Consider the following 13,004-nt stretch of genomic DNA (forward strand, 5'->3'; position numbering starts at 1 on the left):
TTTCTTGATGTGCAGACACATTTCCTAGATTAACCACCAGATACCCATTACAGAAGTAGTAATTCTGAAAGAGAAATTCTGAGAAATATTATTTACATTAAACTTTAAACCTTGATGAGCTCTAGGTACCTAGAAGGAACAAAAAGAAATGAAAGGAAAAGTTATGCCATTAGAGGGCACTTTTGTAATCTTAGAAGAAAAGTCTGTTATAGACTGGCTTACCCATGGCTTATTCTTAAGAATGTATTTTCCCTTGCTTATTTAAAGTGACTAATTCTTAAGTCAAATGTTTAAGAACTTTTTTTGTAGAGAAAAAAATTCTATAAAATTTCATCCTTTAAACAATACTTACGTAAAGCTTTAAACTTGAATCAGTGAATATAAATTGTAAAAATATGCAAAATATGTCTGCATAATAGTTTTTTGGTTAACTATATTCAATGCTTCTTTTAAATACATCTTGTTAGAAAAATTCTGCCCATAACCTGATCAAATTGAACAAATTCTTAGGTTTCCCTAATAATTGAGTATGTTTTTTTCCCCAGCAGGAGACAAATGTTATTAGATAACATTCTGAAAACAATAATCCTATAGATATAAGTTCCTGTGTTTGGAGGCTCATTCTGACTTTTTTCCAGTTGTGTTGAAAAATGATTGACAATACATCACTGTATAAGTTTAAGGCATACAGCATGATGGTTTGATTTACATGCATTCTGAAATGATGACCACAATAGGTTCAGTTAACACCCATCTTCTCCTGTAAATACAAGAAAAATAAAAGGAGGCATGCTAATTTTAAACACTTTTCTGAAAAGTGTCTGTTTTGCCCATAACTGATACACCAATTAAAATGGTTAAAACTGTTTCAGAAACAGAAAGCGTGGCCTGATAAAATTGAAGCTGTGGAAATATGATTTTGTATAAAGAAAGCAAAAGGTGAGGTTTAGTCTGTTCTCTGCTGCTGATTGTCTAAATAAAAATGTCCACCGGAGCCAGTGAAGCCAACAAGCCAGTAAAGCAACTTAACAAGTAAAAGCTTGCTGTTGAGAACTGTAAAGCATTTGAGAGTTTACCCTCCTTGCAAGCTATCAAGTTAGCCTGTCAGAGTTTCCTGGATGCGAGGTGGCATGAGACTCAGTGACAAAGGACTTTATTACTCAGAGCAATAGCAGGAGCCACAGATCCACAGCAGTATCATTTTCTGCCCCTCGCTCCCTGACCCCCGCATCTCACAGGATGATGCAGAGGGGACCTGTGGCACCAGTGCATACAGTGGGGATTGTTACAAGAGAGCAGCCCTGAGCTTAGGGAACTCGGGTTTTCATGATGGGTTGTAATCACGCCTGCTCTTTGCTCCAGAAGCATTATCTTCAAGGCTATGAGCTACACAAACATCCTTGAAATGATGGTAATCTGGAACAAAGGCAGTCAGTTCTTCTGCTTCCCACCTATGCACAGACAAGTACAGAGTCCCATGGAGAACTGTCTTTATCACTTACTCTGCATAAGCCTATCATCTGAAGTTGTTCACTTTACCTAACATTACATCGCTAAGTAGCTGATGCTGAGGAATGTATAGTAATCATATTTATCATACTTTTAAAGTCACTCCTGAGACTTTATATTCCTCATATCGTGTTGTAATCACTATGTGATCGTACTCGTCCAAGCCTTTGATTATTTTTGAGGAGAGCTAAGTAATATTGCCTACACCATAGGGATATTGCTAACATTATATGAGATAATATATATAAAGCACTTAGAGGATGCCTGGCATGCATCACATACACAATAAAATTTATTAATATTGTTCTTATTAATTTAAAATTCATCTCTTACAATTAGCTGGTTTAATAAGAGAAAGTTCCTCCCATGGGCACCTGAGGATGCTGGAAAAATTCCCGCCAGTCATAACTAGCTAGCCCTCTAACCTTGGGGCTGACCTAAATATCCCAGATATCCTGGGGCATTGGGCAGCTTGTGCTGTTCAGTTGTGTGTAGTTGACAGCTTTCAGGGCAAATACAGGGCTAATGAGGTAAGGCTGCCCTTGAGTGGTTCTAGGGCAAACACGCCTGAGTATCTCACACACAAGTGCTTCCCTGGCATGTTGGCTCTAAGTTCCTAATAAATATGGAAAGTCAAACTCTAACCATTTCTAAAGAGATGTATTTTGTTTCTGGACTCCTCTGCTAAAGTTTCAGAGATTCCACTGCCAACTAAGCTGAATATGTTTAATTATGTTGAAATAATGAGTATTTCTTTACAGGGTTGTGTGCTAAGTCACTTCAGTCGTGTCCGACTCTGCAATCTTGTGCACCATATCCCACCAGGCTCCTCTGTCCCTGGGATTCTCCAGGCAAGAATACTGCAGTGGGTTGCCAGGCCCTCCTCCAGGGGATCATGCTGACCCAGGGATCGAACCCAGGTCTCTTATGTCTTCTGCATTGGCAGGCGGATTATTTATCAGGTTCTTTATCTTTGCCACCTCTTTTACAGGAGCAGCGTATCAAATTCCATTTGGATTTTATATTTCTGTTAGCTACAGGACAAAGGGCATCGGAATGGGAGGGATTAGGTGTCACGAGTGGAGGTTCCATTCAGTTTTCTCCACCATGTCCCTACTTATTTGGAATAGGTTCACTGAGTTTTGATTTTGATCCGCCAAGCCATCTTTCATAGATATAACGTTTGTCTAAGTAAGTCATGTGAGCTCCCATTAACACCCCCAGCCCCACTTGGGCTCCCCTCCTTGACAATCAACTGGGTATCTGAGGGACAGATTATTTAATGAAACTTAAAGAGCCCTGGTTTTATTCCTAAAGTGAAAGTGAAAAGTGAAAGTGAAGTCACTCAGTTGTGTCCGACTCTTTGTGACCCATGGACTGTAGTTGGCCAGGCTCCTCTGTCCATGGGATTTTCCAGGCAAGAACACTGGAGTGGGTTGCCACCTCCTTCTCCAGAGGATCTTCCTGACCCAGGAATTAAACCCAGGTCTCCCACATTACAGGCAGACTCTTTACCGTCTGAGCCACCAGGGAATCTGCTAGCTCTTTGGGAAGAGGATTTTAGTGTTCAGTCATTGTTCATTTCCAGATTTTAGAAAAACCTTCCATCCAAACCATTCATAAAATTGAGGTTCAGAATGTGAATTGAATTGCTTAAGATAACACTTCTAGTTAGGAGCTGAAACTAAAAAGCCAACTTTCTTAACATTTGGTCATTCAATGGCATTGAATTTTCATTCAATCTCAATACAATTGAGAAATAAGGATGGGAAATACGAACCTCTATTTCTTGAGTGAGATTATAGAGGATAAATGTTTGGGCTTTGCAGTCAGATTCTCCTGGGTTTATATCCTTTCTCTGCTTATGTTAAAGGAGGCTTATTCTTATGTAAGAATAGTACATACTTCATAAGGTTCCTGTGAAGATTCAATGCAATAATGCAGTTAATGAACTTAGCACTGTGTTTTGCGCATGCATGTGGGTATGCTCAGTTGCTGTCATATCTGATCAACTCTCTGTGACCCCATGAACTGCAGCCTGCGAGGCTCCTCTGTCCATAGGATTTTCCAGGCAAGAATATTGGAGTGGTTTGCCATTTCCTTCTCCAGGGGATCTCCCCAACCCAGGGATCAAACCCACATCTTCTGCATTGCAGGCGGATTCTTTACCTCTGAGCCACTGGGGATGCCTGCATATTTTGCACACAGTAATTCTTAAATACTGCAGATATTTTATATGGAAAATTGCAGAGCAATGATAGATAACAGCTTTTGAAAAAGCAAGTTAAATGAACTTTCTGAGCAAGCAAGCTCACTGGGAAAAATTACTTCTCAAACTCTAATTAAAAAAAAGAAAAGCATATGCCCTTCAAAAAATATGTTCAGTTGTAGGAATATATTTTTGGTAGCACTCAAAGAAGGATAAAATTAAAGTCAAGTGATGGTTTAAGTAGAAGTGACCTCATAGCTATAGCAATGGCCTTTTAGAAACAAAACTGGCATTCAAATCATCTCAAATTATTGCAAATATTTGCATTTGACTCTTGTACTATTTAAAGTGCTTCAATGTAAAAACAATGTATTTCCCTAATGCTTGAATTCGCTGATGTATGTTGTCAAAGAGATAAGGGAAAACAGCTCCTTTCAGAGGTTTTTTCTGAGGAAAACTGGCACCAGATCCTCAAAGGAAGCAAAGCCTTTCACAAGCAGTCGATGTGAAAAGAAATTCACCTACCTGAAGCTTCCTGTTGGGAGGACACATGCAGAAGATGATGTCCTTGAAAACATCCTTCCAGCAAGGTGCCCTAGAGGGTGATCCGTGACTGTTTATGCTTTTTAATGAAAAGTCAGTGATTAATGCCAAAATGTAACTCAATGAAAACACTAGACTAGGGTGGTAAATACATAACTCTGCTGGAGATTAAGGCAAGTGACCTAACTATAGAACTTCCCAATGGTCTTTCTTGATTTGAAGTGGGAATCCATGCCTGCTTTTTAATATGGTGAAGGTTTATATATAAATGTTGTGTTTAAGAGTCTGATAAATCTGTAATACTAGACACTGGCAAATAGCTCCCCTTGTGATTTTGGACAAATTGTTTCACCTATAGGAAAATTAAACTTATTTTAAAATCTCTGATTTATGAAAATTCGGTTTGTGGGCTAAGAATATTTCTATATATGTAGGATTCTTAGTCAAATTTTAAGGGAGAATAGAAATAACCGTGCAGTGGTAATTTTCTGGTTCTCAATGGGTCTCTGTGATTTAAGTCAAGTTTCAAGCTTTGAGACAGTTGTATGGAGATATCTATAATGACCGCTTCTCCCATACTGAAGGGGGGATTTTCTGTCTCAATACCCAATGAAGTTAATGCACCAAGGGTTCTTTTGTTTCAAAATCTGTTTAGTATCTGAAATTCCGGTGAATTCATCATCAACTCGATGAAATACTTTGAAAAAAAAACGGCAAAGTTGCCCTCAAGCTCATGTGTATGTATCCAAAATACATAATACAGTTCTTTCTGTCGAAACCAAAATAGTGTTAACCATCAGAAAGTTTGCAAATTGCCCAAGTGTTTTGCCTGTAGAGTTAACATAAGCAATTATTTCTGTCGCCCCAGGATGGTGCCTCTGCGCTGGTGTATGCTGTGGCTGCTCTTACCACTCAGCTCAAGGACCCAGAAGTTGCCTACTCGAGATGAGGAGCTCTTTCAGATGCAAATTCGGGACAAGGCGTTTTTTCATGATTCGTCAGTAATTCCAGATGGAGCTGAAATTAGCAGTTATCTCTTTAGAGACACACCTAAAAGGTATCCTCCCTGCAATACTTCCTTTATCAATAAACTCATACAGGGTGTCTCTAAAATAGAAAGTAAACTTTTAGACTTACTTAATTTAGATGATTTGCAATCAAGCTCTGAATGAAAGTGAAAGTGTTAGTCGCTCAGTCGTGTCTGAGTCTGTCTGACCCCATGGACTGTAGCCTACCAGGCTCCTTTGTCCATGGAATTCTCCAGGCAAGAATCCCGGAGTAAGTTGCTGTTTCCTTCTCTAAGGAATCTGCCTGACCCAGGGATCAAACCTGGCTCTCCTGCATTGCAGGCAGATTCTTTACCATCTGAGGCAACAAGGAAGCCCAGTCTCTGAATAGCATTGTGTATTTTTCTCTAAGTAAGAAAAAAAAATGGTAGTGCCACTTCTGGTCACCAGATAGCTCTTTGATTCTCACTGATGGTGATCTTTGGAAAGAGCAGGTTTTCTTTTCTTCTGGGTGGTAGGAAATTTCTAAGTATGACTCTGGATGATAAATGAAATTATTTAATACATGTGATTCTTCAAGGGTTTGCATTGTCTTGTAAGGACATTTCTTTGATCTATATGATTGCGTTTTGAAAGCATCAAACCAAACAGTGATGAGAAGTGACTGCTCATTTATCTTCATGCCAACATCAACAAATTGAGTTCATATAATGCTTCTAAATATTTTGACCTTTAAAAATTACATATAGATCATACAAATAGATATATATATCATATAAACTACATATATTTAAAGTGATTTATTTTGCAGCGCCCAAACTCCTCTTTATCATATTTCAAAAACAATTTCTCCTTTTAACTTGGGCACCTTGGTATTCCAAAGGATAATACTATGTGTCATCATCAACAATTCATTTTCCAAAGATTGAGGTATAGCAGATCATTAAGTCTTTTTTCTCTTGTCACTTCAGTTTTGGTTGACACTAAGAATGGAAGGTGGTTCTCCCCTTCCACTGAGTGGCAAAGTCTTGTTGCCATCTGGACATGAGTCTGAATGAGAGTAAATAATAAGTTTACTTGTGACTGATGTGACCTGTTGTTTGGGTATCATTTCAGCACCACCTGAATGAAATTATTCATTTTAATGAAGGTAATAGATTAGGAAATGATTTGTCAGTAATACATAAAATAATTATGCTCTTTCAAGGACATTCATAAGAATAAATAAAGGCACAAAATGCAAGGATAATTACACTGAAGGAGCTTGATGTCTTACAGAGGTTTAGTCTGTGAAAACAGGGGAGAGCAGGGAAGGCAGTTTTAATAATTCAAATTAGTCTTAAATAATCAGCTGAATTCATGCCAAACCATTTTGCTTTTTATATCCTTTGTCTCTTGGAATTTTTGAGTGAATCCAAATTTTTCTTTAATAATTTCTTTGATTTCCCACATGGACTTGCACACTGCTTTGCAGCATTCTTGAAAAGACAGCATTCTTTATTATGTAATCATATCACTTAATCAAATAAACAGTTTATCCTTGATCTTCCAGTCTCTTAAAAATTAAATGAGTTTTGGTTTTAAGAGCTGTCTTAAAATTACATTTTTTCCTTTCAAGTAGCATGTTTTTATTATAAGACATTTCAGAAAAACACATGCTCCTTTCCACCCTGTTTTCAGACTTTTCATCTGTTCATTCTTTTGGTCTTTTCTTCCCCACAAATAATGATTGGGGACTTTGATATCTACATTTGGATGTAATGTTAACTTACACTAGTTAAGGAGTTGAAGCCACAGTCATTTCTAGAGCTAAAATATGTGACAGGAGATACACATAGGCATTGTTGATATTACAGCTAAAGATGAAACTCCAGATAAAGTTTGGCAGCAGAGAACAGCAAAAGAAAACAAATTCATTAATTATTCTTATGTTTATACAGAAATTCCAGAGTCTAAATGGTTCATGGAGTGTTTATCCCTCAGCTCCGGCATTATAATTTGGAGCATATTTATCACATTTCTGTCTCTCTCACTAGCCAGTGAATACCTGAAGCTCATAAATCATATCCTATAATCTCTGATTGCAGCTCCCTTCCACAAGGGTGCTGTGCATGGTAGACAATACATGTTTGTCAAATTGCTAAAGTTTATTCAGATTATCTTTTATCCCTAAATCATGAGTGTTTCCACATGAAGATGTTGACTTAGAGGGGCTCCCTGATGTTTTGTGTGTATAATGATTACCTTGTGGAATGCAGACATTGTTTCCTTTGTTATTGGTTGCTCATGGCCTGTATTCAGGTTACTAAGACACAGTTGCTTACTTTGGGAAACAAACTACTTTCTTGACTGAAATGAGAAGAAAAGATAATAAATGAACTTGCACATGGATTTCAGCACAGGTTAGCTCTGCTACCCATATAAAAACCAAAAACAAAAGCAGAAAATTTTGAATACCTTTTATATTACATGATGCTAAGGAAATTATTTTGTCTTACCTAATTCTTTGCAATGTAGATAGGTTCAGTTGTGTTTATGTGGTTAATATCACCTACGCAACTTGGCCAAAGGAACAAAACTCTACTGTCCAAATCTGACTGAGTTGAAAACTAAGCCATTTGACACACATCTTTATGGATGCTTAAGGTACATAAAATTTCCATACTGTGAACAATTCAATCACCTAAGTTATTTTGTCTGGATGATTGCCTATCTTTATTCTGAACAAGTCATTTTTACCTTTTAGGGGCTTCACTTTATTTGTCCTTCTACAGCCCTAACTCCACTCCCCAATTCCTAATTCATCTTTGAATAGGGGTGGGGGGGGGACATATATTTCCATTCAGATTTTGTATCTTCAGGTAGATTCTAAGCATAGGTATCCTCAGGCTAGAATAAAGTGGGTGTTATGATTCTTCTGTTCTATTTATTCATTTAGTAATTCATTCATTAAAAAGGTTTATCAAGACCTTCTGAATGCAGAAATCTGTGCTAAATGCTGGGAATAAAATGACATGGAAAATGAACCCTAAATGGGCCTTTGTTGGGAAAATGACATAAATCAAATAATAGTATAAATGTATATTTATACATTACACAAATTTAACAGGTGCCCCAAGTGAAAAGTATAGGACACTCAGAGTATGTGGGAGAACCTGAACCACACCCGTAAGAGAAAGCGAAGTGAAGAAGTGAGATAGAGTAAGGGCATGTACATTAACTATATTTCAATTTAAATTATTTATTTTTTCATATTTATTAGTAAGGACTAAAGAGTGTATTTCAGGCAGAGAAAACATCGCAGTGGCTCAGAGATGGGGTTGAGTCTGGAAAACAAAAGAAGCCCTCTGTGGTTCAAACACAGAGAACAACAGGGATGATGGCAGGATATTGACGCTGGCAGAGGTCCCGGCCCCGAGGGATTTCCAGGCTCTCTGACCAGTTAAGCACTTTTTCCTGAAAGCAAAAAGCTAAAGCTATTCATTAATTAATTCAACAGATATTTATGAAGAATTATTTTGTTTCCTAAGTTTTGAACCAAATGCTCCGCCCTCTTGTAGTTTGCATTCTAGTCAGGAGAGGTGGAAAATAAAAAAAAATAAACAAAGGCATATGTAATACATCAGGTAGTGATACAAGTGCTTTGAAGAAAAATGAAGAGTAGAAGGCCTTCACAAGTAGGAAGGTGATATCTTCTATAAAGAGTCAGAGTAGGTCTATGGCGAGATGGTGCTTGAGAAGGGACCTGATGCAGTGGCTGAGCAAGTAAGGTCAACAGCTGGAGGATGAGCCTCTCAGGTGGCTGTTATTCAGCTGCTCAGAGGGGTCTTCCTTTTTGTGACCCCATGGACGCAGCACAGCAGGCTTCCCTGGCCCTCATTATCTCCCAGAGTTTGCGCAAACTCGTGTCCATCAAGTTGGTGATGCCATCCAACCATGTCAAGCTCTGTTGTCCCCATTGCCTCCTGCCCTCAATCTTTCCCAGCATCAGGGTCTTTTCCAGGGAGTCAGTTCTTCACATCAGGTGGCCAAAGTATTGGAGCTTCATCTTCAGCATTGGTCCGTCCAGTGAATATTCAGGGTTAGTTTCCTTTAGAATTGACTGTTTTGATCTCCTTTTAGTCCAAGGGACTCTCAAGAGTCTTCTCCAACACCACAGTTCAAAAGCAGCAATTCTTCAGCACTCAGCCTTCTTTATGGACCAACTCACACATTTCAGGTGGAGGAACAGCAAGTAAGAGGCCCTGAGGCAATAGTGTGCCATAAATACTCCAAAGAGAGCAAGGAGCTGAGTAAAGAAGGGAAAGGATGGAGGAGACAAGTTTAGAGGCTTGGTTGGGGACCCAGATCATGGCAAGTTCTGCGGCTTTTACTCTGAATTAAACAAGAAGCTCTTGGAGGGTTTGCAGCAAGTGTGTTCAGATTTAGGCTTATAAGAATATCGCCTTCTGAAAGGAGGTAAATAAACTAAGGAGGTCAAAGTAGAAATGAGACCATTCAGAAGGCTACTACAATGCTCAAGAAAGAAAAAATGATGACTTGGATCTGATGTTACCAGAGAAAGTGGAACAAGGTGAGGGAGTCGCTATGTTTTCAAGACAAAGCCAAGAAATGTCTGCTGATTCAGTGTATGTGTCATGGAAGAGAAAGAAAAAATGATGACTTGGATCTGATGTTAACAGAGAAAGTGGAGCAAGGTGATGGAGTCGCTATGTTTTCAAGACAAAGCCAAGAAATGTCTGCTGATTCAGTATATGTGGAGTGGAAGAGAAAGAAAATATCAAAACATCTAAAATGTTTGTCCTGAGCAACTGGAAGATTAGGGTTGTCATTTACTGAGAAGAGACAGACTGCAAGAGAGGCTGATTGGGGGAGAGAGTGAGAAATTTGAATTAGACACCCTAAGTTTGACATTTTCAGTAATATCTAAGTGAAAGTGGCAAGAAGATTTGGTGTGGTCGCTAAGTTGTGTCCTATTCTTTGCAACCTCATGGACTGTAACCCACCAGGCTCCTCTGTCCATGGACTTCTCCAGGCAAGGATACTGGAACAGGTTGCTATTTCCTTCTCCAGGGCATCTTCCTGACCCAGGGATAGAACTCCCGGTCTCCTGCGTTGCAGGTGGATTCTTTACCAGCTGAGCCACCAGGGAAACCCAGCAAGAAAATAGTTGTTTCTAAAACTTAGTTAGAATTCAGCTTCCCTAGTGGCTCAATGGCAAAGAACCTGCCTGCCAATGCAGGAGACAGGTGTTCGATCCCTGCTCCAGGAAGTTCCCACATGCCATGAGGCAACTAAGCTCATGTGTCAAGTACTGAGCCAGCGCTCTAGAGCCTGGGAGCTGCAACTGCTAAAGCCCAAGTGAGCTAAAGCTCAAGGCCATGCTCTGCAACAAGAGACTCGACCTCAGTGAGAAGCCTGTGCTCCGCAACAGAATGCGCTGCAACTAGACAAAGCCCACACACGGCAACAAAGACCCAGAGCAGCCATAAATGCATTAATTCAATGATATGGAAAAAAAGAATTCAGGCTGACCATTTAAATTAGGGAACCATTAACATACAAGAGGTTAAAGCTAGAGCCAGGGTGAGCTCACACAGGGCATGCGCATGGGTAGAACAGAGCGTTCTGGCACAGGGCCTTGGTTCACCAGGGGGGTTAGAGATCAGGGAGGGAAGAGGAACCGCAAAGGAGACTGACAGAGCAGATGGGCATCGGGGTCAGGTTGGGAGGCTGTTGGGGTGGATGTGGAGAGAATCTAAGGCAAGAGATACTGAGGAGGTACAATCTCTAGGAGGTAAAACTTATCTTTTGCCATGAAACCAGTGAGGAAACCACTGTTTCCTCCCTTGCAAGATTATAGGCTTTGAAAGATAAACATAATCATCTAAATTATTCAGAGTAAGAAGATATAGCATTGTTATACGTAGGCAATATTTTTTATTCTCCGTAAAAAGTTCTTTTGAGACCATTTTAAAAATCTAAGGAGAATGTGTAGAGCAGAATGCTTTAATCTTTTAAAATGTTTTAAAATCACTCAACTCTTATGACACGCTCAGTTATGTCCGACTCTTTGTGACCCCATGAACTGGATGGAGTCCCCAGGCTTCTCTTGTCCATGGGACTCTCCAGGCAAGAATAATGGAGTGGGTAGCATTCCCCTATCTCGAGAATCTTCCCAACCCAGAGATTATAACGCGGGTCTCCTGCACTGCAGGCAGATTCTTTACCATCTGAGTCACCAGGGAAGTCCAACTTTTAAAATCACTAAGTTATTTACATTAACAGAAAATCTTAGTGACAAAGAAATGTCTTTCCACTGACTTAACACAGTACTCTTTACCTTTTAAAAATATTTCTCAAATGGTGATTAGATACCTTTCTCCAAAAAGCTATGGAATAGTAAAGCTGTGAATAAAAGTCACTAATGTAAAAACCTGATGCGAAGAGCTGGCTTATTAGAAAAGACCTTAATGCTGGGAAAGATTGAGGGCAAAAGACAGGGGCGGCAGTGAAAGAGATGGTTAGATAGCATCACTGACTCAATGGACATGAATTTGAGCAAACTGCTGGAGAAGGTAAAGGACAGGGGAGCCTGGCATGCTGCAGTCCATGGGGTCACAAAGAGTCGGGCATGACTGACCGACTAAGCAACTGAACAACATCAACATTGCAAAAACATGAAGACAGTGTTATTTTTCTAGAGATCAACATGCATTCTAGAAGGACATTGCTGTAAAAATGATCTTTTGGAATAGTTAGTGCCTCAGAGTGCCCTTAGTATCTTATAAATTTATCACTACATTTACGGAAAATGCAGTACCTGTAGGGCAATGTCCCTGGAAATTCCTTTGTTGTGACTTACATTGCACTGGCAGGGCCTGGGCTAAGTAACACCCCCAAACTGGGTTAAGTGTTTATTCTTAACCCAAGTAACACCCAATCAACACATTTTGGTTCAACATCTACTTATTTCATACCATGTTGATGGTAAATCTGGTTGCAGAACTTTGGGCTATGGACTTCCACAGTTAATGCTGAAAGTATCATGATTTGTGTCAGATAGCCAGTTTGATTTTCTGTTAAATGAACACAAATTAAACCAAGTGATTTTTCCAGTAATCTTGGTTGTTCGGTGTGAGGATAGTTGTCCCTGTCTGAAGTGGTCCACTCTCGCATAGGTATTTCTTTGTGGTTGAAGAGGACAACACTCCGTTGTCCGTCACAGTGACGCCCTGCGATGCGCCTTTGGAGTGGAAGCTGAGCCTCCAGGAGCTGCCAGAGGAGGCAAGCGGAGAAGGCTCAGGTGAGTACCCGCCAGACCTGGTCCCAGACCTCGGGATGGATGGGTGGCTCAAAGACATGAGACACAAAGCCTTCTCTTCGTAAGACAGAACAGCATGGATTCATCGGAGACGTTGGGCATTGAGGAAGGAGATGTGGGAAATGGGGATGACATCAGATGACTGTGATTTGGTTAAAAAAAAAAATGGTGAAGAGAGACAGGTGTGGGGACTGAAGGAGCAGGGAAAGGCAAGAGGTTCAGGTTAGCTTCCCTGGCTGTGATTTGCAGTCCTGCCTGAACCTTGGAATCACCAGTGGGGCTTTAGATGCTGGATCCTGCCTCAGAGGTTGGGATTTAAATGCCTTGGTGTGTGATCTGGACATTGGTGTGTTAAAAGCCCCTGTAGGTGATTCTCATATGCAACCAGGATGAGAGTATCTGATTTCTGGGG

General features: G+C 39.9%; 1 protein-coding gene across 2 annotated transcripts in view; it reads left to right on the forward strand.

The window, feature by feature from the left end:
• Positions 1-13,004, forward strand: part of NDNF (neuron derived neurotrophic factor) — a 47,883-nt gene that overhangs the window by 25,128 nt on the left and 9,751 nt on the right. For both annotated transcript variants that reach the window (XM_043438295.1, XM_043438294.1), the window contains exons 2-3: positions 5,130-5,318; positions 12,450-12,574. In XM_043438295.1, coding sequence (XP_043294230.1) covers positions 5,130-5,318; positions 12,450-12,574 — 314 coding nt within the window. The remainder of the gene's footprint in view (positions 1-5,129; positions 5,319-12,449; positions 12,575-13,004) is intronic.

This window comes from Cervus canadensis, chromosome 19 (assembly GCF_019320065.1).
Source record: "Cervus canadensis isolate Bull #8, Minnesota chromosome 19, ASM1932006v1, whole genome shotgun sequence".
Lineage (NCBI taxonomy): Eukaryota > Metazoa > Chordata > Mammalia > Artiodactyla > Cervidae > Cervus > Cervus canadensis.